The sequence below is a fragment of the Salmo salar genome, chromosome 21, assembly GCF_965601325.2.
Source record: "Salmo salar chromosome 21, fSalSal1, whole genome shotgun sequence".
Taxonomy (NCBI): domain Eukaryota; kingdom Metazoa; phylum Chordata; class Actinopteri; order Salmoniformes; family Salmonidae; genus Salmo; species Salmo salar.
Genome location: NC_138311.1, coordinates 4879633 through 4903574, shown reverse-complemented (window position 1 = coordinate 4903574; position 23942 = coordinate 4879633). Strand labels below are relative to the sequence as shown.

Sequence of the window (23942 nt, the reverse complement as noted above, 5' to 3'; positions counted from 1 at the left end):
AAATGTCTACTGTTTGCTGATGATCTGGTGCTTCTGTCCCCAACCACGGAGGGCCTACAGTAGCACATAGATCTTCTGCACAGATTCTGTCAGACCTGGGCCCTGACAGTAAATGTCAGTAATACAAAAATGATGGTGTTCCAAAAAAGTTCCAGTTGCCAGGACCACAAATAGAAATTCCATCTAGACACCGTTGCTCTAGAGCACACAAAAAGCTATACATACCTCGGCCTTAAACATCAGAGCCACCGGTAACTTCCACAAAGCTGTGAACAAGCTGAGAGACAAGGCAGAATGTCCTTCTATGCCATCAAGAGGAACATAACATTTGACAACCCAATTACAGTAGGATCTGGCTAAAAATACTTTAATCGGTTATAGAACTCATTGCCCTTTATGGTTGTTATGTCTGGGGTCCGTTCACCAACCAAAAATTCACAAAATGGGACAAACATTAAATTGAGACTGCATACAGAATTCTGCAAAGAAATATCCTCAGTGTACAACGTAAACATCAAATAATTCATGCAGAGCAGAATTAGGCCGATACCCGCTAATTATCAAAATCCAGAAAAGAGCCGTTACATTCTACAACCACCTAAAAGGAAGCGATTCCCAAACCTTCCGTAACAAAGCCATCACCTACAGAGAGATGAACCTGGAGAAGAGTCCCCTAAGCAAGCTGGTCCTGGTGCTCTGTTCACAAACAGACCACACAGAACCCCAGGATAGCAACACAATTAGACCAAACCAAATCATGAGAAAACAAAAAGAGAATTACTTGGTACATTGGAAATACACTGCTCAAAAAAATAAAGGGAACACTTAACCTCTTGGGGCTAGGTGGGACGCTAGCGTGCCACCCGTGGTGCACTCCATCAACAGCAGGTGCATTTCAAGAGCGGCAAATTTGAATCCAAATAAATGTCAAAATTCAAATTTTTCAAAAATACAACTATTTTACACCATTTGAAAGATAAACATCTCCTTAATCTAACCACGTTTTACGATTTCAAAAAGGTTTTACGGCGAAAGCATAAATTTAGAGTATGTTAGGACAGTACATTTACAAGAGTTGTGTGTAATGTTTTGTCAAGTCAAAGACAGGGTCACCAAAACCATAAAACCAGCTAAAATGATGCACTAACCTTTTACAATCTCCATCAGATGACACTCCTAGGACATTATGTTAGACAATGCATGCATTTTTAGTTCTATCAAGTTCATATTTATATCCAAAAACAGCGTTTTACTATGGCATTGATGTTGAGGAAATCGTTTCCCTCCAATAACCGGCAGTCAAGTCAGCGTCACTAATTAAATAATTAAAATTAGAAAACATTGGTAAAATATTATATTGTCATTTAAAGAATTATAGATTTACATCTCTTGAACGCAATCAACTTGCCAGATTTAAAAATAACCTTACTGGGAAATCACACTTTGCAATAATCTGAGCACTGCGCCCAGAAAAATACGCGTTGCGATACAGACTAGACGTCATGTTGGGGAGATCTAAAATCGAAAATACTATGTAAATAATCCATTACCTTTGATTCTCTTCATCAGATGTCACTTCCAGGTATCACAGGTCCATAACGAATGTAGTTTTGTTCAAAAAAGCTCATCATTTATGTCCAAAAATCTCTGTCTCGTTAGCACATGATGTAAGCCAGCCGGACTTCTCGTCATGAACGAGGGGAAAAAATATATTTCCGTTCGTTCAAACATGTCAAACGTTGTATAGCATAAATCATTAGGGCCTTTTTTAACCAGAACATGAATAATATTCAAGGTGGACGAATGCATACTCTTTTATAACGTATTGGAACGAGGGTACCCAACATGAACTCGCGCGCCAGGTGTCTAATGGGACATCATCGTTCCATGGCTCTTGTTCGGTCAGATCTCCCTCCAGAAGACTCAAAACACTTTGTAAAGGCTGGTGACATCTAGTGGAAGCAATAGGAAGTGCCAAAATATTCCTCAGCCCCTGTGTTTTTCAATGGGATAGGTTTAAAGTCAATACAACACATCAGGTATCCACTTCCTGTCAGAAAATGTCTCAGGGTTTTGCCTACCAAATGAGTTCTGTTATACTCACAGACACCATTCAAACAGTTTTAGAAACTTTAGAGTGTTTTCTATCCATATATAATAAGTATATGCATATTCTAGTTACTGGGTAGGATTAGTAACCAGATTAAATCGGGTACATTTTTTTTATCCAGACGTGCAAATGCTGCCCCCTAGCCCCAACAGGTTAAACAACACAATGTAACTCCAAGTCAATCACACTTCTGTGAAATCAAACTGTCCACTTAGGAAGCAACACTGATTGACAATACATTTTACTTGCTGTTGTGCAAATGGAATAGACAACAGGTGGAAATTATAGGCAATTAGCAAGACACCCCCAATAAAGGAGTGGTTCTGCAGGTGGGGACCACAGACAACTTCTCAGTTCCTATGCTTCCTGGCTGATGTTTTGGTCACTTTTGAATGCTGGCGGTGCTTTCACTCTAGTGGTAGCATGAGACGGAGTCTACAACCCACACAAGTGGCTCAGGTAGTGCAGCTCATCCAGGATGGCACATCAATGCGAGCTGTGGCAAGAAGGTTTGTTGTGTCTGTCAGCGTAGTGTCCAGAGCATGGAGGCGCTACCAGGAGACAGGCCAGTACGTCAGGAGACGTGGAGAAGGCCGTAGGAGGGCAACAACCCAGCAGCAGGACCGCTACCTCCGCCTTTGTGCAAGGAGGAGCAGGAGAAGCACTGCCAGAGCCCTACAAAATGACCTCCAGCAGGCCACAAATGTGCATGTGTCTGCTCAAACGGTCAGAAACAGACTCCATGAGGGTGGTATGAGGGCCTGACGTCCACAGGTGGGGGTTGTGCTTACAGCCCAACACCGTGCAGGACGTTTGGCATTTGCCAGAGAACACCAAGATTGGCAAATTCGCCACTGGCGCCCTGTGCTCTTCACAGATGAAAGCAGGTTCACACTGAGCACGTGACAGACGTGACAGAGTCTGGAGACGCCGTGGAGAACGTTCTGCTGCCTGCAACATCCTCCAGCATGAACGGTTTGGCGGTGGGTCAGTCATGGTTTGGGGTGGCATTTCTTTGGGGGGCCACACAGCCCTCCGTGTGCTCGCCAGAGGTAGCCTGACTGCCATTAGGTACCTAGATGAGATCCTCAGACCCCTTGTGAGACCATATGTTGGTGCGGTTTGCCCTGGGTTCCTCCTAATGCAAGACAATGCTATACCTCATGTGGCTGGAGTGTGTCAGCAGTTCCTGCAAGAGGAAGGCATTGATGCTATGGACTGGCCTGCCCGTTCCCCAGACCGGAATCCAATTGAGCACATCTGGGACATCATGTCTCACTCCATCCACCAACGCCACGTTGCACCACAGACTGTCCAGGAGTTGGCGGATGCTTTAGTCCAGGTCTGGGAGGAGATCCCTCAGGAGACCATCCGCCACCTCATCAGGAGCATGCCCAGGCGTTGTAGGGAGGTCATACAGGCACGTGGAGGCCTCACACTACTGAGCCTCATTTTGACTTGTTTTAAGGACATTACATCAAAGTTGGATCAGCCTGTAGTGTGGTTTTCCACTTTAATTTTGAGTGTGACTCCAAATCCAGACCTCCATGGGTTGATAAATTGGATTTCCATTGATTATTTTTGTGTGATTTTGTTGTCAGCACATTCACCTATGTAAAGAAAAAAGTATTTAATAAGATTATTTATTTCATTCAGATCTAGGATGTGTTGTTTAAGTGTTCCCTTTATTTTTTTGAGCAGTATAATTAACAAAACAACTGAGCAAACTAGAATGCTATTTGGCCCTAAACAGAGAGTACATAATGGTAGAATACCTGACCACTGTGACTGCCCCAAACTTAAAGAAAGCTTTGACTAGGTTCAGTGTGCATAACCTTGCTGTTGATAAAGGCCGCCATAGGCAGAATGGAGAAGACAGGCTATGAGGTGGAAACTGAGCTGCACTTCCTAACCTTCTGCCAAATGTATGACCATATTAGAGACACATATTTCCCTCATTTTACACAGAGAATTTGAAAATAAACCCAATTTTGATAAACCTTCATATCTATTGAGGAAATACCAGTGTGCCATCAGAGCAGCAAGATTTGTGACCTGTTGCCACAAGAAAAGGGCAATCAGTGAAGAACAAACACCATCGTAAATACAACCCATATTTATGTTTATTTATTTTCCCCTTTGTACTTTAACTATTTGCACATAATATTACATTTGTAATAACTTTATTCTTTTGGAACTTTTGGGAACATTACTTTTGTGTAATGTTCATTTTTGTTTATTTACCTTTTGTTTATTAACTATTTCCCTTGCTTTGGCAATGTTAACAAATGTTTCCCATGCCAATAAAGCCCTTAAATTGAATAGAGAGATTATGCAGAGAGTGAGGGATGGGGATATAGAGAGGAATAAAGTTAGAGAAATAGTTCCTGTATCAGTAATGGGAAGCTAGAGCAGAGAGGGGTGTCGAGCCATAAATGTTCTATACGTCCCGCTGAACTTGGCTCATTGATTAAGTCTGCGGGACCAGGGAGCTCCAAACTAACCCCATTTTGAAACAATACACTGTGTGTATGTTCTGGTGCACATTCGCTTGTGTATGTGTGTGCATGCTTGTGTGTGTGTCTGTGTGTATGCACAAAAATGTACTGAACTGTTACAGAATACTGCAGCATTTCTGTAAGTTTCTCTTAGTAAACTCGACTACTTTTAGAAGTTTGTTGAACAACCCTTGAGTGCTTTGAGGTTGAATTACACTATATATACACAAGTATGTGGACATCCCTTCAAATTAGTGGATTTGGCTATTTCAGCCACACTCGTTGCTGACAGGTGTATAAAATTGAGCACACAGCCATGCAATCTCCATAGTGAAACATTGACAGTAGAATAGCCTTATTGAAGAGCTCAGTGACTTCAACATGGCATTGTCATAAGATGATGCCTTTCCAACAAGTTTCAGCATGACAATGACCCCGTGCACAAAACGAGATCCATACAGAAATGGTTGGTCGAGATCGGTGTGGAAGAACTTGACTGGTCTGCACAGAGCCCTGACCTCAACCCCAACGAACACCTTTTGGATGTATTGGAACGCCGTCTGCAAGCCAGGCCTAATCCCCCAACATAAGTGCCCAACCTCACGAATGCTCTTGTGGCTGAATGGAAGCAAGTCCCCGCAGCAATGTTCCAACATCTAGTGGAAAGCCTTCCCAGAAGAGTGGAGGCTGTTATAGCAGCAAAGGGGGGACCAACTCCATATTAATACCCATGATTTTGGAATGAGATGTTCCGATGAGCAGGTGTGCACATACTTTTGGTCATGCAGTGTATGTTCTCATGTCACAGAATTTAGCATTCTTGGAACGTTGAATTTGTGACATATGGCAGAATTTACACAAGTAATAGGTCAATCAATCAACCAATGAATTGTCTCAACTGTGTGTGTGATTGTCTGTGTCGTTGGTGCCATTGGTTCTGGCCTTTTGCCAATAACATATTCCATTTTCACTCCTCACTAGAGCAAACTCTACAAAAGGTGCACTACAGAACAGTACAGGCTGTATGTAGCACAGTGAGAAGGTATGGAGCCACCCCTGTTTTCTTGACAAGGTATTGATAAGGGATCAATGGTATTCCCTTTTAGCTCAAACACTGCTAGCCACAGAGATCCTAATTCATTTTAATATGTAATTCTATACTCCCATCCCCATAGGCTTCCATCCGACTAAGAGAACCTATCTTAGATCCATGCAAAACCAGGTAGTTTCACCAAACCAATGAACGTGAGGATCGGAATACTTCCTCTGTCTGTCTTTATCTCTCTTTACCTTCTGGTAGTCTTATTGTGAATTAAATATTTGTGTGTGTGTGTGTGTGTGTGTGTGTGTGTGTGTGTGTGTGTGTGTGTGTGTGTGTGTGTGTGTGTGTGTGTGTGTGTGTGTGTGTGTGTGTGTGTGTGTGTGTGTGTGTGTGTGTGTGTGTGTGTGTGTTTTTTTCTCACAGTGTGTTAAACACAAATTCTGCAGTAACCGCAGGGCTAAAACAAAACAGACATTTTACAGTACCAAGTTAAAATCAGGCAGAAGGAGTGGATAGACAGATTTCCATTGCATTTACATCTATTTTTATACCTGGGGCTCTTTCTGTTGATAGACAGACAAACGGAGAGAGACAGACAGGCAGAGACAAACAGATACACACACACACACACACACGCACGCACAAATGAGACAGTGGTGGATGCTGTTTTTATGCCCAGAATGATAAGCGCTCATTCACCGTCCAACCAAACTTGCTTGACCTCCAGTCTCCCAGACAGAAGAATACCACTCATGGAATTTTTATCAGCTTCTCTCTCATGGAATTAGATTAAATTCTATTGATATAATTTCCCCCATTCATTTGTAATGTTTTTTTTATTTGGCTGGTCTGTACTTCCTTGTGCAGGCTTGTGTGTGCATACATATTTTGTTCAATTTGGCTTCTTGCATAAGCCATTCCAATATAATCTGTTTTTCTTTTTCCTTTTCATTGCTTCCTTCATTCTTCTTTTTTCAAACGTAAGTAGGTTTTCACAGATTGGTTTGTAGGAGTGTGTGTGTGTGTGTGTGTGTGTGTGTGTGTGGGGTGCGTGCGTGCGCTCTCAGCCCCAAACCAAAACCCTCCAAAACCCACTTCATCAAAGTTGAACACCACCAAGCTATAGAAGTATTGTGTGTGTGTGTGTGTGTGTGTGTGTGTGTGTGTGTGTGTGTGTGTGTGTGTGTGTGTGTGTGTGTGTGTGTGTGTGTGTGTGTGTGTGTGTGTGTGTGTGTGTGTGTGTGGGGACTGCAAGAGTGTGTGTGTGTGACTGCAAGAGTGTGGCTGCCATCTACAGGCAGAACTGTACAACTGCACCCTGACACCACAGATAAATTCCACTCTTGAAGTTGCCCCAAACCACAGATCTAGGATCAGTTTACCCTCCCCCAATCAGAACCTTATACAAAATTGCCCTTATATCAGTGTCTGGGGGAACTTAATCAGTCTCCAGAAGTCCCACCCATCCATTTGATACATCCATTCTTTACCTACATTTTATCTTTCCTTTTTCAACCGGTGATCTTGACCATAATATGCTAATACAAGTTAATGAAAGTCATGTGAAAGTATGTAAATTCTCACTATATTGTATTAATGGCACTTACTAGTTGCCAAACATGATGTGAGTTGATGCATTATTGTAGAAGTATAAAATACAGACTTAGTGTAAAATACAATATAGGGATTGGAAATACATTTGATATTGTTTTATATAATCTAAAATCAGTTACCTGAAAAGGCTTGAATGGGACATGGGAATGGAAGATATATGGTGCATTGTCACCTAAGACCAGATATGGGACCTGTCGTTATAGGAGACAAGTCAGGAACCAGCTGTTAGGAAAAGCCTACTAGAACACTGGTCTGTCTGTGAGAACCAAACGTTTTAGTAACACTTACACAGTAGGCTGGTTTTCCAACACAGATTAAGTCCTGAATTAAAAGCACTCTCTAGAGCCAGACATTTATGTTCCCATCCCTCACCTTTGTCTTAGCCATGGATCATTGTATTTCTCAACTGTTGTGGAAACTACCATACCATTTCTCTAAACCAACAATAGCTATAAGAACATGTAAATCCTTCTCACCGAGTGAAGTGTATTTCTCTGTCTCTCTATGGCAAATTGAAGTCTACTGTATCCCTCTCTCCTTTTACTGCAAAGTCACTATCCCTCTCTCCTGAGCTAAATGAGATGTCAGTCTCTCTCTGTAGCTGTGAGTCTACTATTTTTCTCCGCAGCTAAATCCACTCTTTCCTTCTCTCACTCCATCCTTCTCTCCGAGTGAAGTATATTTCTCTGTCTCTCAATGACAAATTGAAGTGTGCTGTATCCCTCTCTCCTGAGCTAAATGAGATGTCAGTCTCTCTCTATAGCTGAGTCTACTCTCTCCCTCTTTGCAGACCACTTTCCTTCTCTCTATCCCTATGCCAAGTCTACTTATTTCCCCTCTCCGTCCCTAAATCTTATTTCCATTCTCTCTCTTTCTGTAGCTGAAGCAAAGTGAGGCGAACGCAGATACCAAAGAGAAGCTGCCCCTACGTCTAAGGATCTTTGAGAAGTTTCCTAATCGGCCCCAGATGGTCAAGATCTCCAAGCTGCCTTCTGATTTCACTGTGCCCAGAATCAGGTACCCTAACTGGGATACATCAGGGGGACACAAGAAAGGACAGAACTTCTCTGACCTGGGTTCAGGTCAACACATTCTTTATAGTTTAAGAAAAGTTTCAAGTTTTATTAGTTGTATGTATGGGATACACATCGTCCAATGAAATGCTTACTTGCATGTTCCTTGTCAATAATGCAATCCTTCTCGTTTGTCATGTCACTCTCCCTCAGAAAAGGGCAAGTTGGTTTAAGATAGCCCCCAACACTTCCAATTTTGTGTCTGCAGTTTCTCTGAAATACTGTATCACCAAAAAACCTCTTGGTAGGTTTTCAATCCACAATAATAGCAGCTAGCAGCCACCCTGGATAGGACTATAATTAGGGCATTTCCTCATAGTAGAAGCCTTGTTTCTACAGGTTGGAATACTGAACTGTAACCCTTTTAGGATGATGCAATACGATGATACAGTAATACATTTCATGTTTAAGAAGCTGATTAGTGCACAGCTGGGCCCTACCCTCTCACAGACCTCCCTCTCTCTCCAGCCCATCACTTTGTCACAATAATCAGTCAGTCTGAATGTGTTTCTGTGTGTGTGTGTGTGTGACAGGGAGAGTTTCATGAAGCAGTTCATCGATCGGCAGCAGCAGGACACCAGCTGTCTGTTCCGCCGCCTTCCTTCCGCATCCTCCTCTTCCTGTGACCATTCCAAGCGATCCGCCATAGAAGACAACAAATGCATGGACCAGAAGGTATAGACACATGCGCACATGCACACAAACACACACATGCGCACATGCACACAAACACACACTCCAACAATCCACAACTAAAACATCAACCAGAAGCCAGAAGGTACACACACTGTCTCTCTCTCACACACCCTACCACGCTTCACAACAAGTACATTGACCTTAAGCCAGAAGGTACACACAATCTTTCTGCCTCTCATACATACACACAAAAAAAACAGATGTTTACCATAGTGATAACACAACATTTTATCTGACGGTTAGAGGGCGATCAATACAATATGGGGATGTTTGCTTGCTGCTAGTTGAAATGTGTTTGTATTTGATAACACTTTCATAATTTCTCAAATAATTAGTCTGTAACATCTGTTCTACAAAGCTCCGCAGGTCAATATTCAGTATCAGAGCTCGCAACCTCCTGGAGAAGGAAACTACTATCAATAAAATCCTCCGGTAAGAATGATTGATTCATATCCACACCACCGCCACCACAAGTCATTCTGTTTAGGTGACAGAAACATCAGATCTACTATGGCAGTTAGGTCATACCAAATATATGTTTTTATTTTCCTAACATCCAGTTCCAAGTCTTGAGTGCATACTGTATAGTTTGGAAGCGTCAAGAATCACCTTGCTATATCCAAGGACACTCAGTGCCCCTGTGCCAACAACGTCCATCATTTTGCAGAGGGTGGACTGTTGTGATTTTTTTCTCTTCCTTGGTATAATTTTGGAGACTGTTAATGCTGGTCTTTAATGCCCTTTGTTAATTGAAGCCTTGATCCATTAAATATATATGCTTCTGAAAGAAAAGAATAAGAACAAATTAAAAACATAAATTTACAAATTAAAACGGCAGAATATACCTTAAATACATTTTTATATGTCCATTTACAGAAGTGCTGCACCATGCCCTCTCAACCTCAATGGTTTACTTTTAGAAAAGTTGTATGATTTCCAGGAATTGTCACTAATGAAATAGATGCGTTATGAATGTACATTAAAGGACAATTCCAACACTTAATACCAGTTATTGTGCTGTTAGTATACAGCACCAGTAAAAAGTTTGGACACACCTACTCATTCCAGAGTTTTTCTTTATTTTTACTATTTTCTACATTATAGAATAATGGTGAAGACATATAAACTATGAAATAACACATATGGAATCATGTAGTAACCCCAAAAAATTATATTTGAGATTCTTCAAAGTAGACACCCTTTGCCTTGATGACAGTTTTGCACACTCTTGGCAATTCCCATTATAACAACCGAGTTTCATCTTAGCAACTGTCTTAAAAAACAGTCCAAACAACATGTATGCTTGTTAGAACACAACATTTATTATGAAATGTAATGGCAAATCTCTATGGAATCCTAGTCTCTCGTGATTGAAGCCTGTATCTTTGGTGCTTACATTAGCAATGCTAGCTAAGCAGCCAACCATGCTACATCTGAAATAGTGTTTTCAACAATAACAGCCAAATACAGACGCTCGTTGACGCGCGCGAGCAGTGTGGGTGCAATGATTGAATAACATGTATGTGTACATTTATTTTGCAACACTCACGCACGCGACGTGAGCGTTGTGGTTAGCATATTAGATACTTACCAAAGAAGACTCACAGCTGTAATTGCTGCCAAAGGTGTTTCTAAGTGAGCTGAATACTTATGCAATGACTATATTTTATTTATAAAAAATGTATCCATTTTTAAAAAACAAAATAGATTTTTCTTTGACATTACAGAGTATTTTGCGTAGATTGTTGACAATAAAGGACAATAAAATACATTTTTATCCCACTTTGTAGCACAATAAAATGTGAAGAAATCCAATGGGTCTGAATACATTTGCCAGACACTGTAGATAGCTGAAAATGACTATCCATAATTTATTTTATTAGTCGTCTCAGGGATCAGATTTCAAAAACAAAGAAAAGTAAAAAAAATTGTCCAAAACCCTCGTAATGACACTGTGAAGTGATAAATACAGTATAACGGTAAATAGGGTTGGCGGGCAAGACAGAGACAGAGTAGGTTTCAGAGAAGCAATTTCCGGTTTTGTTCATCACTATGAGCATTGCCTTATTTCTATTACAGCAAATTGGATGACTTTCATTCATATTCCAAAACAAGAGTTTCTATTGGACAATTCAGGTAGGTCTGTCCCCGTTTTGTTTCATTTACTTCCGTTTAAGAAACGGTTTTCAACAGAATCAACTGAATGAATACACCCCTGATCACCTGCACACACAGTTCACTTTCATAGCAGCCACATACAAACAACATCATCACTTTGCTCATTGTATAATTCCTTCTCGCATCTACGTGCTGTCCTCCTCCTCTAACCTTTTCCCTTTGCTTGTGAACATCAGTGCAGTGGTCTGTGAAACAGCTAACCGCTATACACAGCCTACATCGTTGTCACCAAATTTGCTAATGTCATAGTCAACATACACTATATATAAAACAAGTATGTGGACACCCCTTCAAATTAGTGGATTCAGCTATTTCAGCCACACCTGTTGCTGACAGGTGTATAAAATCGAACACACAGCCATGAAATCTCCATAGACAAACATTGGCAGTAGAATGGTTTTAATGAAGAGCTCAGTGAATTTCAACGTGTCACCGTCATAGTATGCCACCTTTCCAACAAGTCAGTTCGTAAAAAGTTTTGCCCTGCTAGAGCTGCCCCGGCAAACTGTACAGTTGAAGTCGGAAGTTTACATACACTTAGTCATTAAACGAGTCATTAAAACTCATTTTTCAACCACTCCACAACTTTCTTGTTAACAAACTATAGTTTTGGCAAGTCGGTTAGGTCATCTACTTTGTGCATAACACAAGTCATTTTTCCAACAATTATTTACAGACAGATTATTTCACTTATAATTCACTGTATCACAATTCCAGCGGGTCAGAAGTTTTCATACACTAAGTTGACTGTGCCTTTAAACAGCTTGGAAAATTCCAGAAAATTATTTCATAGCTTTAGAAGCTTCTGATAGGCTAATTGACATAATTTGAGTGAATTGGAGGTGTACCTGTGGATGTATTTCAAGGCCTACCTTCAAACTCAGTGCCTCTTTGCTTGATATCATGGGAAAATCTAAAGAAATCAGCAAAAACCTCATAAAAAAATTGTAAACCTCCACAAGTCTGGTTCATCCTTGTGTCGTGTCTTTGGCTGTGCCGGATTAAGTGATATGACATGCTATTCTATAAAATCATTTTTCTGTAATTAATATTACCTGATTAAACTAATCATGTAAATGTAATTAACTAGAAAGTCGGGGGACCCCGAAAGAATGTTTATAGAGCTGTTATCTTCCGAATAAGCAGTCAATTGTTAATTGTCACCTTATTCAGTCTCATCTGAAAGTTGTAAATTCTTGGTTATCTTCACGAACCCTGGCTAACAAGTTGAATCAGCAATACAAAATGTGGTTTAATTATTTATTTACTAAATACCTAAACAATCACACAGAATTACATATACACAGGATGGGTCATACATGGAAAACATCCCTGGTGGACAGAACCATTATGATGGCTGGTTACACAAAGAGAGGGGGTTGGCTTGAATGAAAGCGCAGGAGGACTGAAGAACAAAGGGGAAAACTATGCTATCATAAAAACAGAATCTTATGCATTCTAAGTAACCGCCCATTTGAAAAAGGAAAATGCAATAAATATTTACTCTGCGCTTCGGTAGGTTGGTCGTAGATAGAAGGCCGGGTTGTCCAGCATGGATCTCTTGTCCTCTGAAGAATGTCTAGTGGTGAACTGGAGCGTGGTAGAATGGATCCTTTGTCCATCCTCTCCTAGCCCATGTTTACAGTTGCTGCGGCTAACTCAATCGGCTAGGAGGTATCACTTCTTTTGTGAATAAGAGTTCAAAGTTCATACCCAGCTGCCATACTTTAACCTCATGCTATATTCTGGCGGGTATAGTCGAAATTCATCCTTTCGGCATGTCAATCGTCATCATCACATTGAAATTCGATGCTAAGTTCGTTAGGTTATTATCTTAGCCCTTTCAATGTGGGGACCGTCGTCCTCTTGTCCTTGGAATAGAAGGTTGGATTTTCGTCAATTTTCGGCTTATACAGTGAGGGAAAAAAGTATTTGATCCCCTGCTGATTTTGTACGTTTGCCCACTGACAAAGAAATGATCAGTCTATAATTTTAATGGTAGGTTTATTTGAACAGTGAGAGACAGAATAACAACAAAAAAATCTGTAAAAACGGATGTAAAAAATGTTATAAATTGATTCGCATTTTAATGAGGAAATAAGTATTTGACCCCCTCTCAATCAAAAAGATTTCTGGCTCCCAGGTGTCTTTTGTACAGGTAACGAGCTGAGATTAGGAGCACACTCTTAAAGGGAGTGCTCCTAATCACACTCTTAAAGGGAGTGCTCCTAATCTCAGCTTGTTACCTGTATAAAAGACACCTGTCCACAGAAGCCTTCAATCAATCAGATTCCAAACTCTCCACCATGGCCAAGACAAAAGAGCTCTCCAAGGATGTCAGGGACAAGATTGTAGACCTATACAAGGCTGGAATGGGCTACAAGACCATCACCAAGCAGCTTGGTGAGAAGGTGACAGCAGTTGGTGCGATTATTTGCAAATGGAAGAAACACAAAAGAACTGTCAATCTCCATTGGCCTGTGGCTCCATGCAAGATCTCACCTCGTGTAGTTGCAATGATCATGAGAACGGTGAGGAATCAGCCCAGAACTACACGGGAGGATCTTGTCAATGATCTCAAGGCAGCTGGGACCATAGTCACCAAGAAAACAATTGGTAATACACTACACCGTGAAGTACTGAAATCCTGCTGCGCCCGCAAGGTCCCCCTGCTCAAGAAAGCACATATACATGCCCGTCTGAAGTTTGCCAATGAACATCTGAATGATTCAGAGGACAACTGGGTGAAAGTGTTGTGGTCAGATGAGACCAAAATGGAGCTCTTTGGCATCAACTCAACTCGCCGTGTTTGGAGGAGGAGGAATGCTGCCTATGACCCCAAGAACACCATCCCCACCGTCAAACATGGAGGTGGAAACATTATGCTTTGGGGGTGTTTTTCTGCTAAGGGGTGTCGTGTTTTTGGGGTCACCATTAAACTGAAGACATGTTTATCAAAATAACTCCCTGTAATTATTATCACGCGATTAAACTGATTAACCGTTTAACTATAATTAACCTCTATGGGCTAGGTGGGACGCTAGCGTGCCACCCGTGGTGCACTCCATCAACAGCAGGTGCATTTCAAGAGCGGCAAATTTGAATCCAAATAAATGTCAAAATTCAAATTTTTCAAACATACAACTATTTTACACCCTTTGAAAGATAAACATCTCCTTAATCTAACCACGTTTTACGATTTCAAAAAGGTTTTACGGCGAAAGCATAAATTTAGAGTATGTTAGGACAGTACATTTACAAGAGTTGTGTGTAATGTTTTGTCAATTCAAAGACAGGGTCACCAAAACCATAAAACCAGCTAAAATGATGCACTAACCTTTTACAATCTCCATCAGATGACACTCCTAGGACATTATGTTAGACAATGCATGCATTTTTAGTTCTATCAAGTTCATATTTATATCCAAAAACAGCGTTTTACTATGGCATTGATGTTGAGGAAATCGTTTCCCTCCAATAACCGGCAGTCAAGTCAGCGTCACAAATTAAATAATTAAAATTAGAAAACATTGGTAAAATATTATATTGTCATTTAAAGAATTATAGATTTACATCTCTTGAACGCAATCAACTTGCCAGATTTAAAAATAACCTTACTGGGAAATCACACTTTGCAATAATCTGAGCACTGCGCCCAGAAAAATAGGCGTTGCGATACAGACTAGACGTCATGTTGGGGAGATCTAAAATCGAAAATACTATGTAAATAATCCATTACCTTTGATTCTCTTCATCAGATGTCACTTCCAGGTATCACAGGTCCATAACGAATGTAGTTTTGTTCAAAAAAGCTCATCATTTATGTCCAAAAATCTCCGTCTTGTTAGCACATGATCTAAGCCAGCCGGACTTCTCGTCATGAACGAGGGGAAAAAATATATTTACGTTCGTTCAAACATGTCAAACGTTGTATAGCATAAATCATTAGGGCCTTTTTTAACCAGAATATGAATAATATTCAAGGTGGACGAATGCATACTCTTTTATAACGTATTGGAACGAGGGTACCCAACATGAACTCGCGCGCCAGGTGTCTAATGGGACATCATCGTTCCAAGGCTCTTGTTCGGTCAGATCTCCCTCCAGAAGACTCAAAACACTTTGTAAAGGCTGGTGACATCTAGTGGAAGCAATAGGAAGTGCCAAAATATTCCTCAGCCCCTGTGTTTTTCAATGGGATAGGTTTAAAGGCAATACAACACATCAGGTATCCACTTCCTGTCAGAAAATGTCTCAGGGTTTTGCCTGCCAAATGAGTTCTGTTATACTCACAGACACCATTCAAACAGTTTTAGAAACTTTAGAGTGTTTTCTATCCATATATAATAAGTATATGCATATTCTAGTTACTGGGTAGGATTAGTAACCAGATTAAATCGGGTACATTTTTTTATCCAGCCGTGCAAATACTGCCCCCTAGCCCTAACAGGTTAATTAATGACTTGGAGAAGATCTGCAAAGAGGAGTGGTACAAAATCCCTCCTGAGATGTGTGCAAACCTGCTGGCCAACTACAAGAAATGTCTGACCTCTGTGATTGCCAACAAGGGTTTTGCCACCAAGTACTAAGTCATGTTTTGCATATGGGTCAAATACTTATTTCCCTCATTAAAATGCAAATCAATTGATAAAATTTTTGACCTGTGTTTTTCTGGATTTTTTGTTGTTGTTATTCTGTCTCTCACTGTTCAAATAAACCTACCAATAAAATTATAGACTGATCATTTCTTTGTCAGTGGGCAAACGTACAAAATCAGCAGGGGATCAAATACTTTTTTCCCTCACTGTATCGGGGTGAAGAGAAGGGCGTGTTTCATAGTTTACAACCAATGTCTGTTCACTTGGGCGGGGCCTCTGAGTGAGCAGAGTTTACTCTATGACAAACCGTTCTTTCATTAAAACCTGTTCGGGATAGGGGGCATTATTTTCACGTTCGGATGAAAAGCGTTCCCAGAGTAAACTGCCTGCTACTCGGGCCCAGAGTCAAATATTTGCATATTATTAGTAGATCTGGATAGAAAACACTCTGAAGTTTCTAAAACTGTTTGAATGATGTCTGTGAGTATAACAGAACTCATATGGCAGGCAATAACCTGAGAAAAATCCAACCAGGAAGTGGGAAATCTGAGGGTTGTAGTTTTTCTTTCTAATCCCTATTCAAACTACAGTGTCTGTGGGGTCATATTGCACTTCCTAAGGCTTCCACTAGATGTCAACAGTCTTTAGAACCTTGTTTTATGCTTCTACTGTTACTGGGCAGAGAATAAGAGCCCAGTCAATCAGTGGACTGCCTGGGAGGAGTGAGTTGTTTACTGCGCGGGCACGCAGGCGCGCTGTTCCCTCTTTTTCCTCTGTACTGAATACGCTAATGTCCGCTTGGAATATTATCGAATATTTATGTTAAAAAGACCCTAAGGATTGATTGTAAACCTCGTTTGACATGTTTCTACGAACGGTAATGGAACATTTTTACTTTTTGTCTCTGGTTTCACGCTCGCGCATTTTGCCTTTGGATAGTGATCTGAACGTGCGAACAAAAGGAGGTATTTGGACATAAATATGGAGTTTTTCGAACAAAAATAACATTTCTTGTGGAAGTGGGAGTCCTGGGAGTGCATTCCGACGAAGATCAGCAAAGGTAAGTAAAGATTTATAATACTTTTTCTGAGTTTAGTTGACTCCAGAACTTGGCGGGTAACTGTATAGCTTGATTTGATGGCTGAGCTCTGTGCTTAGAATATTGAAAAATGTGCTTTCGCCGTAAAGCTATTTTGTAATCTGACACAGCGGTTGCATTAAGGAGAGGTGTATCTATAATTCTTTCAATAACTGTTGTAAAGATTATCAACGTTAATGATGAGTATTTTTGTAAATTGATGTGCTCATTCACCGGAAGTTTTGGGAGGCAATACATTTTCTGAACATCACGCGCCAATGTAAAATGGGGTTTTTGGATATAAATATGAACTTTATCGAACAAAACATGCATGTATTGTATAACTTTGAGTCCTGGGAGTGTCATCTGATGAAGATGGTCAAAGGTTAGTGATTCATTTTAGCTGTATTTCTGGTTTTTGTGATGCCTCTCCTTGCTTGGAAAAAGGCTGTGTGGTTTTCTTGTCAAGTTGATGTCCTAACATAATCTAATGTTTTGCTTTCGCCATAAAGCCTTTTTGAAATCGGACAATGTGGTTGGATTAACGAGAGTCTTATCTTTAAAATGGTGTAAAATAGTTGATTGTTTGAGAAAATTGAATTATGGTATTTTTGTTGTTTTGTATTTCGCGCCCTGATATTCCATTGGCTGTTGGCTAGGGGTCCTAGTTCTGCTAGCAGAACTTCTATCCATAACAGGTTTTAAGAAGCTAAAATGACATTTAATCTTTTCACAAATAGTTTCATATTTAAACATTTAAATTGCACAACAATTCCATGTGAATCTGACAACTAGAATGTGTCGACTTTCCAGGATACAGTTTATGTCGTCCTATCATCAGTAATAATGTCTCAGACAGCAACTGAACTGCCATCATATTCATTAAGTACCAACGCATATTTTTAACTGTTTGGATTACCGAAATATGGTTACATTTCCCACCTTTTGATGTTACCAGACTCTCTATGTTAAACAAAGGCATTCACAGAGTCACTCTATAAAGTAGAGAGAGAGAAAAGGGGAAAGGTATTTCTGGGGGTCATAAACCTCCCCCAACAGGCCAACGTCATGACACTTGGGAGCAATTTCCAAACGCCTGAAGGTACCACGTTCATCTGTACAAACAATAGTACGCAAGTATAAACACCATGGAACCATGCAGCTGTCATACCGCTCAGGAAAGAGACGCATTCTGTCTCCTAGAGATGAACGTACTTTGATGTGAAAAGTGCAAATCTATCCCAGAACAACAGCAAAGGACCTTGTGAAGATGCTGGAGGATACAGGTACAAAAGTATCTATAGCCACAGTAAAACGAGTCCTATATCGACATAACCTGAAATGCCGCCCAGCAAAGGCAGAAGCCACTGCTCTAAAACCGCCATAAAAAAGCCAGACTACGGTTTGCAACTGCACATGGGGACAAAGATCATACTTTTTGGAGAAATGTTCTCTGGTCTGATGAAACAAAAATAGAACTGTTGGCCATAATGACCATCGTTATGTTTGGAGGAAAAAGGGGGGCGCTCGCAAGCCGAAGAACACCATACCAACCATGAAGCACGGGGGTGGCAGCATCAAGTGGTGGGGGTAAATTGCTGCAGGAGGGACTGGTGCACTTCACAAAATTGATGGCATCATGAGGTAGGAAAATTATGTGGATATATTGAAGCAACATCTCAAGACATCAGTCAGGAAGTTAAATCTTGGTTGCAAATGGGTCTTCCAAATGGACAATGACCCCAAGCATACTTCCAAAGTTGTGGCAAAATGGCTTAAGGACAACAAAGTCAAGGTATTGGAGTGGCCATCACAAAGCCCTGACCTCAATCCTATAGAACATTTGTGAGAATAACTGAAAAAGCATGTGCGAGCAAGGAGGCCTACAAACCTGACTCAGTTACACCAGCTCTGTCAGGAGGAATGGGCCAAAATTCATCCAACTTATTGTGGGAAGCTTGTGGAAGGCTACCCAAAACGTTTGACCCAAGTTAAACAATTTAAAGACAACGCTACCAAATATCAATTCAAATATCAATTGACCCACTGGGAATGTGATGAAAGAAATAAAAGCTGAAATAAATCATTCTCTCTACTATTATTCTGACATTTCACAATCTTAAAATAAAGTGGTGATCCTAACTGACCTAAGACAGGCAATTTTTACGAGGATTAAATGTCAGGAATTGTGAAAAACTGAGTTTAAATGTATTTGGCTAAGGTGTATGTAAACTTCCGACTTCAACTGTAAGTGCTGTTATTGTGAAGTGGAAACGTCTAGAAACAACAACGGCTCAGCCACGAAGTGCTAGGCGAGACAAGCTCACAAAACGAACTACTGAGTTCCAAACTGCTTCTGGAAGCAACACCAGCACAAGAACAGTTCTTGTCGGCTGGAGTAGTGTAAAGCATGTTTCCACTGGAGCAGTGGAAACATGTTCTCCGGGGTGATGAATCATGCTTCACAATCTGGCAGTCGGACGGATGAATGTGGGTTTGGTGAATGCCAGGAGAACGCTACCTGCCCTAATGCATAGTGCCAACTGTAAAGTTTGGTGGAGAAGGATTAATGGTCTGGGGCTGTTTTTCATGGTTTGGGCTTGGCCCCTTAGCTCCAGTGAAGGGAAATCATAATGCTGCAGCATACAATTACATTTTAGACGATCCTGTGCTTCCAACTTGGTGGCAACAGTTTGGGGAAGGCCCTTTCCCATTTCAGCAAGACAATGCCCCTGTGCACAAAGTGAGGTCCATACAGAAATTGTTTGTTGAGATGGGTGTGGAAGAACTTGACTGGCCTGCACAGAGCCCTGACCTCAACCCCATCCAACACCTTTGGGATGAATTGGAATGACGACTGCAAGCCAGGCTTAACGCGTTAGTAAACCCGAGAGAATCACGCAGTACATTGTACAGCTAGCAGTTTAGCAGTTACACCGGCGGGCCCAGGCGTCAATAAATTAATAAAACCAATAGCTTACCTTGACTTGGATGAGTTCCAGTGTTGGATAGCCTTAGCCAGCTAGCTAACATAAATAACATTCCTCTCTTTTTGCGCCGGGTGTTTGAGTAGGCTAAATTAGCTAGCTGCATTAGCTAGCTAAGTAAGTGAATTATTATAATTTTTTTTAAATATATCTAGCTTGCTCTCTCTGCTGCTTCTCCTACATTTTTAAGAAATTAATCTGATCAAAACTGTTCAACTATTGTCTTTCTCTCTCTTTGAGTCAACTATTCACCACATTTTATGCACTGCACTACTAGCTAGCTGTAGCTTATACTTTCAGTTCTAAATTCATTCTTTGATCTTTTGTCAGTTCATGCTGCAATAGCTCTGATAGGTAGGAGGATGTCCTCCGGAAGTCATCATAATTAAGTCAATGGAAGGTGGGAACCATGAGCCTCCTAGGTTTTGTATTGAAGACAATGTACGCAAAAAAGGACGGCCGGAAAATAGCTGTCCTCAACCTACAGCATGGTGCTACCCCAGAGAGTGTTGTTGAGGCTACCGTAGACCTTCATTGCAATCAAAACAGTGTGTTTTGTCTTCATCGACCTAGCCAAGGCTTTCGAGTCTGTCAATCACCGTATTCTTATCGGCAGACAACAGCCTTGGTTTCTCAAATGACTGCCTCGCCTGGTTCACCCACTACTTCTCAGATAGAGTTCAGTGTGTCAAATCGGAGGGCCTGTTGTCCGAACCTCTGGCAGTCTCTATGGGGGTGCCACAGGGTTCAAATCTCGGGCCGACTCTTTTCTCTGAATATATCAATGATGTTGCTCTTGCTGCTGGTGATTCTTTGATCCACCTCTACGTAGACGACACCATTCTGTATACATCTGGCCATTCTTTGGACACTGTGTTATGAAACCTCCAAGCAAGCTTCAACGCCATACAACACTCCTTCCGTGGCCTCCAACTGCTTTTAAATGCTAGTAAAACAAAATGCATGCTCTTCAACCGATCACTACCCACCCGCCCGACTAGCATCACTACTCTGGACGGTTCTGACTTAGAAAATATGGACAACTATAATACCTAGGTGTCTGGCTAGACTGTAAACTCTCCTTCCAGACTCACATTAAGCATCTCCAATACAAAGTTAAATCTAGAATTGGCTTCCTATTTCGCAACAAAGCCTCCTTCACTCATGTTGCCAAACATACCCTCGTAAAACTGACTATCCTACCGATCCTCGACTTCGGCAATGTCATTTACAAAATAGCCTCCAACACTGTACTCAGCAAATTGGATGCAGTCTATCACAGTGCCATCCGTTTTGTCACCAAAGCCCCATATACTACCCACCACTGCGACCTGTATGCTCTCGTTGGCTGGTCCTTTCTACATATTCGTCGCCAAACCCACTGGCTCCAGGTCATCTATAAGTCTTTGCTAGGTAAACCTCCGCGTTATCTCAGCTCACTGGTCACCAGGTATATTTCACTGGTCATCCTCAAAGCCAACACCTCATTTGGCTGCCTTTCCTTCCAGTTCTCTGCTGCCAATGACTGGAACGAATTGCAAAAATCACTGAAGTTGGAGACTTATATCTCCCTCACTATCTTTTAGCATCAGCTGTCAGAGCAGGTTACCGATCGCTGCAGCTGTACACAGCCCATTTGTAAATAGCCCATCCAACCAACTACCTACCTCATCCCCATATTTGTTTTTGTTTTTCTGCTCTTTTGCACACCAGTATTTGTACTTGCACATCATCATCTGCACATATATCACTCTAAATTGTAATTACTTCGCCACTATTGGCCTATTTATTGCCTTACCTCCTTACTTCATTTGTACACACTGTATACAGATTTTTTCTATTGTGTTATTGACTGTACGTTTGTTTATCCCATGTGTAACTCTGTGTTGTTGTTTTTGTCGCACTGCTTTGCTTTATCTTGGCCAGGTCGCAGTTGTAAATGAGAACTTGTTCTCAACTGGCCTACCTGGTTAAATAAAGGTGAAAAAAAAAATAATAATAATAAATACAATGTAGTATTGTTTTATCTAAAAATGATAACTTTTTATGTTTCTCTGAGTAGGATTGCTCTCCCTTCCTCCTCTGAGGAGCCTCCACCACAGTCAATAGACATGAAATCATAAAATTACACAAACTGTGTAGGACATCACTAAATACTTCATAATAACAACCTAAATGTTAAATGTGCGAGTTACTGCCCTCAAGATGGCACATTTCTATGATTTGCAATGTTAAATAACATTAATATATGAGAACAATATTTTTGTGAACCAATGTTTCATTTTGGAAGAAACATGATCTGGGGAAGGGCAATAGACAGTGCCTGATTTCATAGACTATTTTTAGAACTTAAATTCCTGAGAAACAACACATTTTTCTCAACATTCAACCTTCATAGATATTTGTTGAGTGAGATATTCCTTTAATGGTATTTATCAGTGTTAATTACACCTTCATGAATGTGCTGTGAATGCTTAATCTATGCTGATAATAATTGCTTAATGTATGCAACCTTTAAAGAAAGTGTTAAAAATTGCTTTTGTGTATTTCCACTGGTTTTCTGTATCAATTGCCATTATAGAGAACTAGTGTAGCACTTCTGATGTTCTTATTCCAAAGGACACCCATCCTGAGGAGAGACCCACAAATTAAAATGCCTGATTTAGCTCCTGATATTACAAATTAAATTCTGAGTCATAGGAAACACAGCAGAGCATTGCCATTATTTCTCTGGCATGCATTACCTTCACAAACATGCACACAACCATGTACACACATGGCTTGTACCAAAAAGCGTATGCTGAGTGGATACTTTGAGGGCCAACTACTGAAAGCGCTCCATCCCCAGTGTCCAACACCATATACAGCAAGAACGCATGTCTTGTACATACACAAGCACGTGTACTCACGCACGGGCACACACACACGCACACACACACGCCTGACAGATTCACCTGTGTGATCTATTAATTGGATGATTAAACATCTGGCACAGTGGTAGATTAGCCAGACTAGTGTGTGTGTGTGTGTGTGTGTGTGTGTGTGTGTGTGTGTGTGTGTGTGTGTGTGTGTGTGTGTGTGTGTGTGTGTGTGTGTGTGTGTGTGTGTGTGTGTGTGTGTGTGTGTGTGTGTGTGTGTGCGTGTGATCCTTCCTCTCTTTCTCCTAAGTTGCCAAACAGACACTACATCTGAAGTCATCACACGTATCGTCTGGCCCGCCCACCGTCTCTCTCTCTCTATCTTTGTCACTCACACGCTCCTTCTCACACACTCACAAGCAACACACAGACACGCACACTGCTGAAGTCCAGTTAGTCATTAGCTGGGTTCTGGAACATGACTCTGCAATTACCTCACATAAATAGGATGTCCTAATCGCTAGAGTAACTAATATAGAATGATAATGTGAATTGGGCCTGCTTTGGATGAATAGCCTGTTTGACTGCTGAGGGGAGGGAGAGAGGTGTATTTGCATGGATATTCTTCATGTTTTGCTGTCAAAGTACCCAACATGACACACAACACACATCACAGGCTGGGACTGCCCCTGGAGCATTTAGCGTTTAAGTGCCTTGTTCAAGTGCACAATGGCAGTATGAAGTATATGGGATATTGAAGTCGGTAACTCTCCAGGTGCCAGCTCACTCCCTGCAGATTTCTCCCTGTCAGTTCAGGGATTCGAACCGGCAACCATCCTCTTACCATCCATTCTCTTTAACTTCGAGGCCCCATCACTATTTATTTTTGTCTATTTTGACTATGTTGTGTGTATTTGGACTGTGCTGTGAATGTGTCTCCTATTCTGTGTGTTTCAGGGCTTGTACCAGACAGCGTATGCTGAGTGGATCCTTTGAGGGCCAACCACTGAAAGAGCGCTCCATCCTCAGTGTCCAACACCATATACGCCAAGAACGCAGGTCTTGTACACACACAAGCATGTGTACTCACGCACGGGCACACACACATGCACACGCACACTGATGTGCATGCAAAAACAGGCAAGCATGTGCACCATGCACATATACACACACACAATCTCACACCAATGGTATATTTCAAAGCTCTGTC

The 23942-nt window shown here is 41.1% G+C and overlaps 1 protein-coding gene across 3 annotated transcripts in view; it reads left to right on the top strand.

Moving 5' to 3' along the window:
* nalcn (sodium leak channel, non-selective) overlaps positions 1-23942 on the top strand; it is a 363467-nt gene that overhangs the window by 294630 nt on the left and 44895 nt on the right. For all 3 annotated transcript variants that reach the window (XM_014163790.3, XM_014163789.3, XM_014163792.3), the window contains 4 exons: positions 8145-8281; positions 8871-9012; positions 9392-9465; positions 23690-23791. In XM_014163790.3, coding sequence (XP_014019265.1) covers positions 8145-8281; positions 8871-9012; positions 9392-9465; positions 23690-23791 — 455 coding nt within the window. The remainder of the gene's footprint in view (positions 1-8144; positions 8282-8870; positions 9013-9391; positions 9466-23689; positions 23792-23942) is intronic.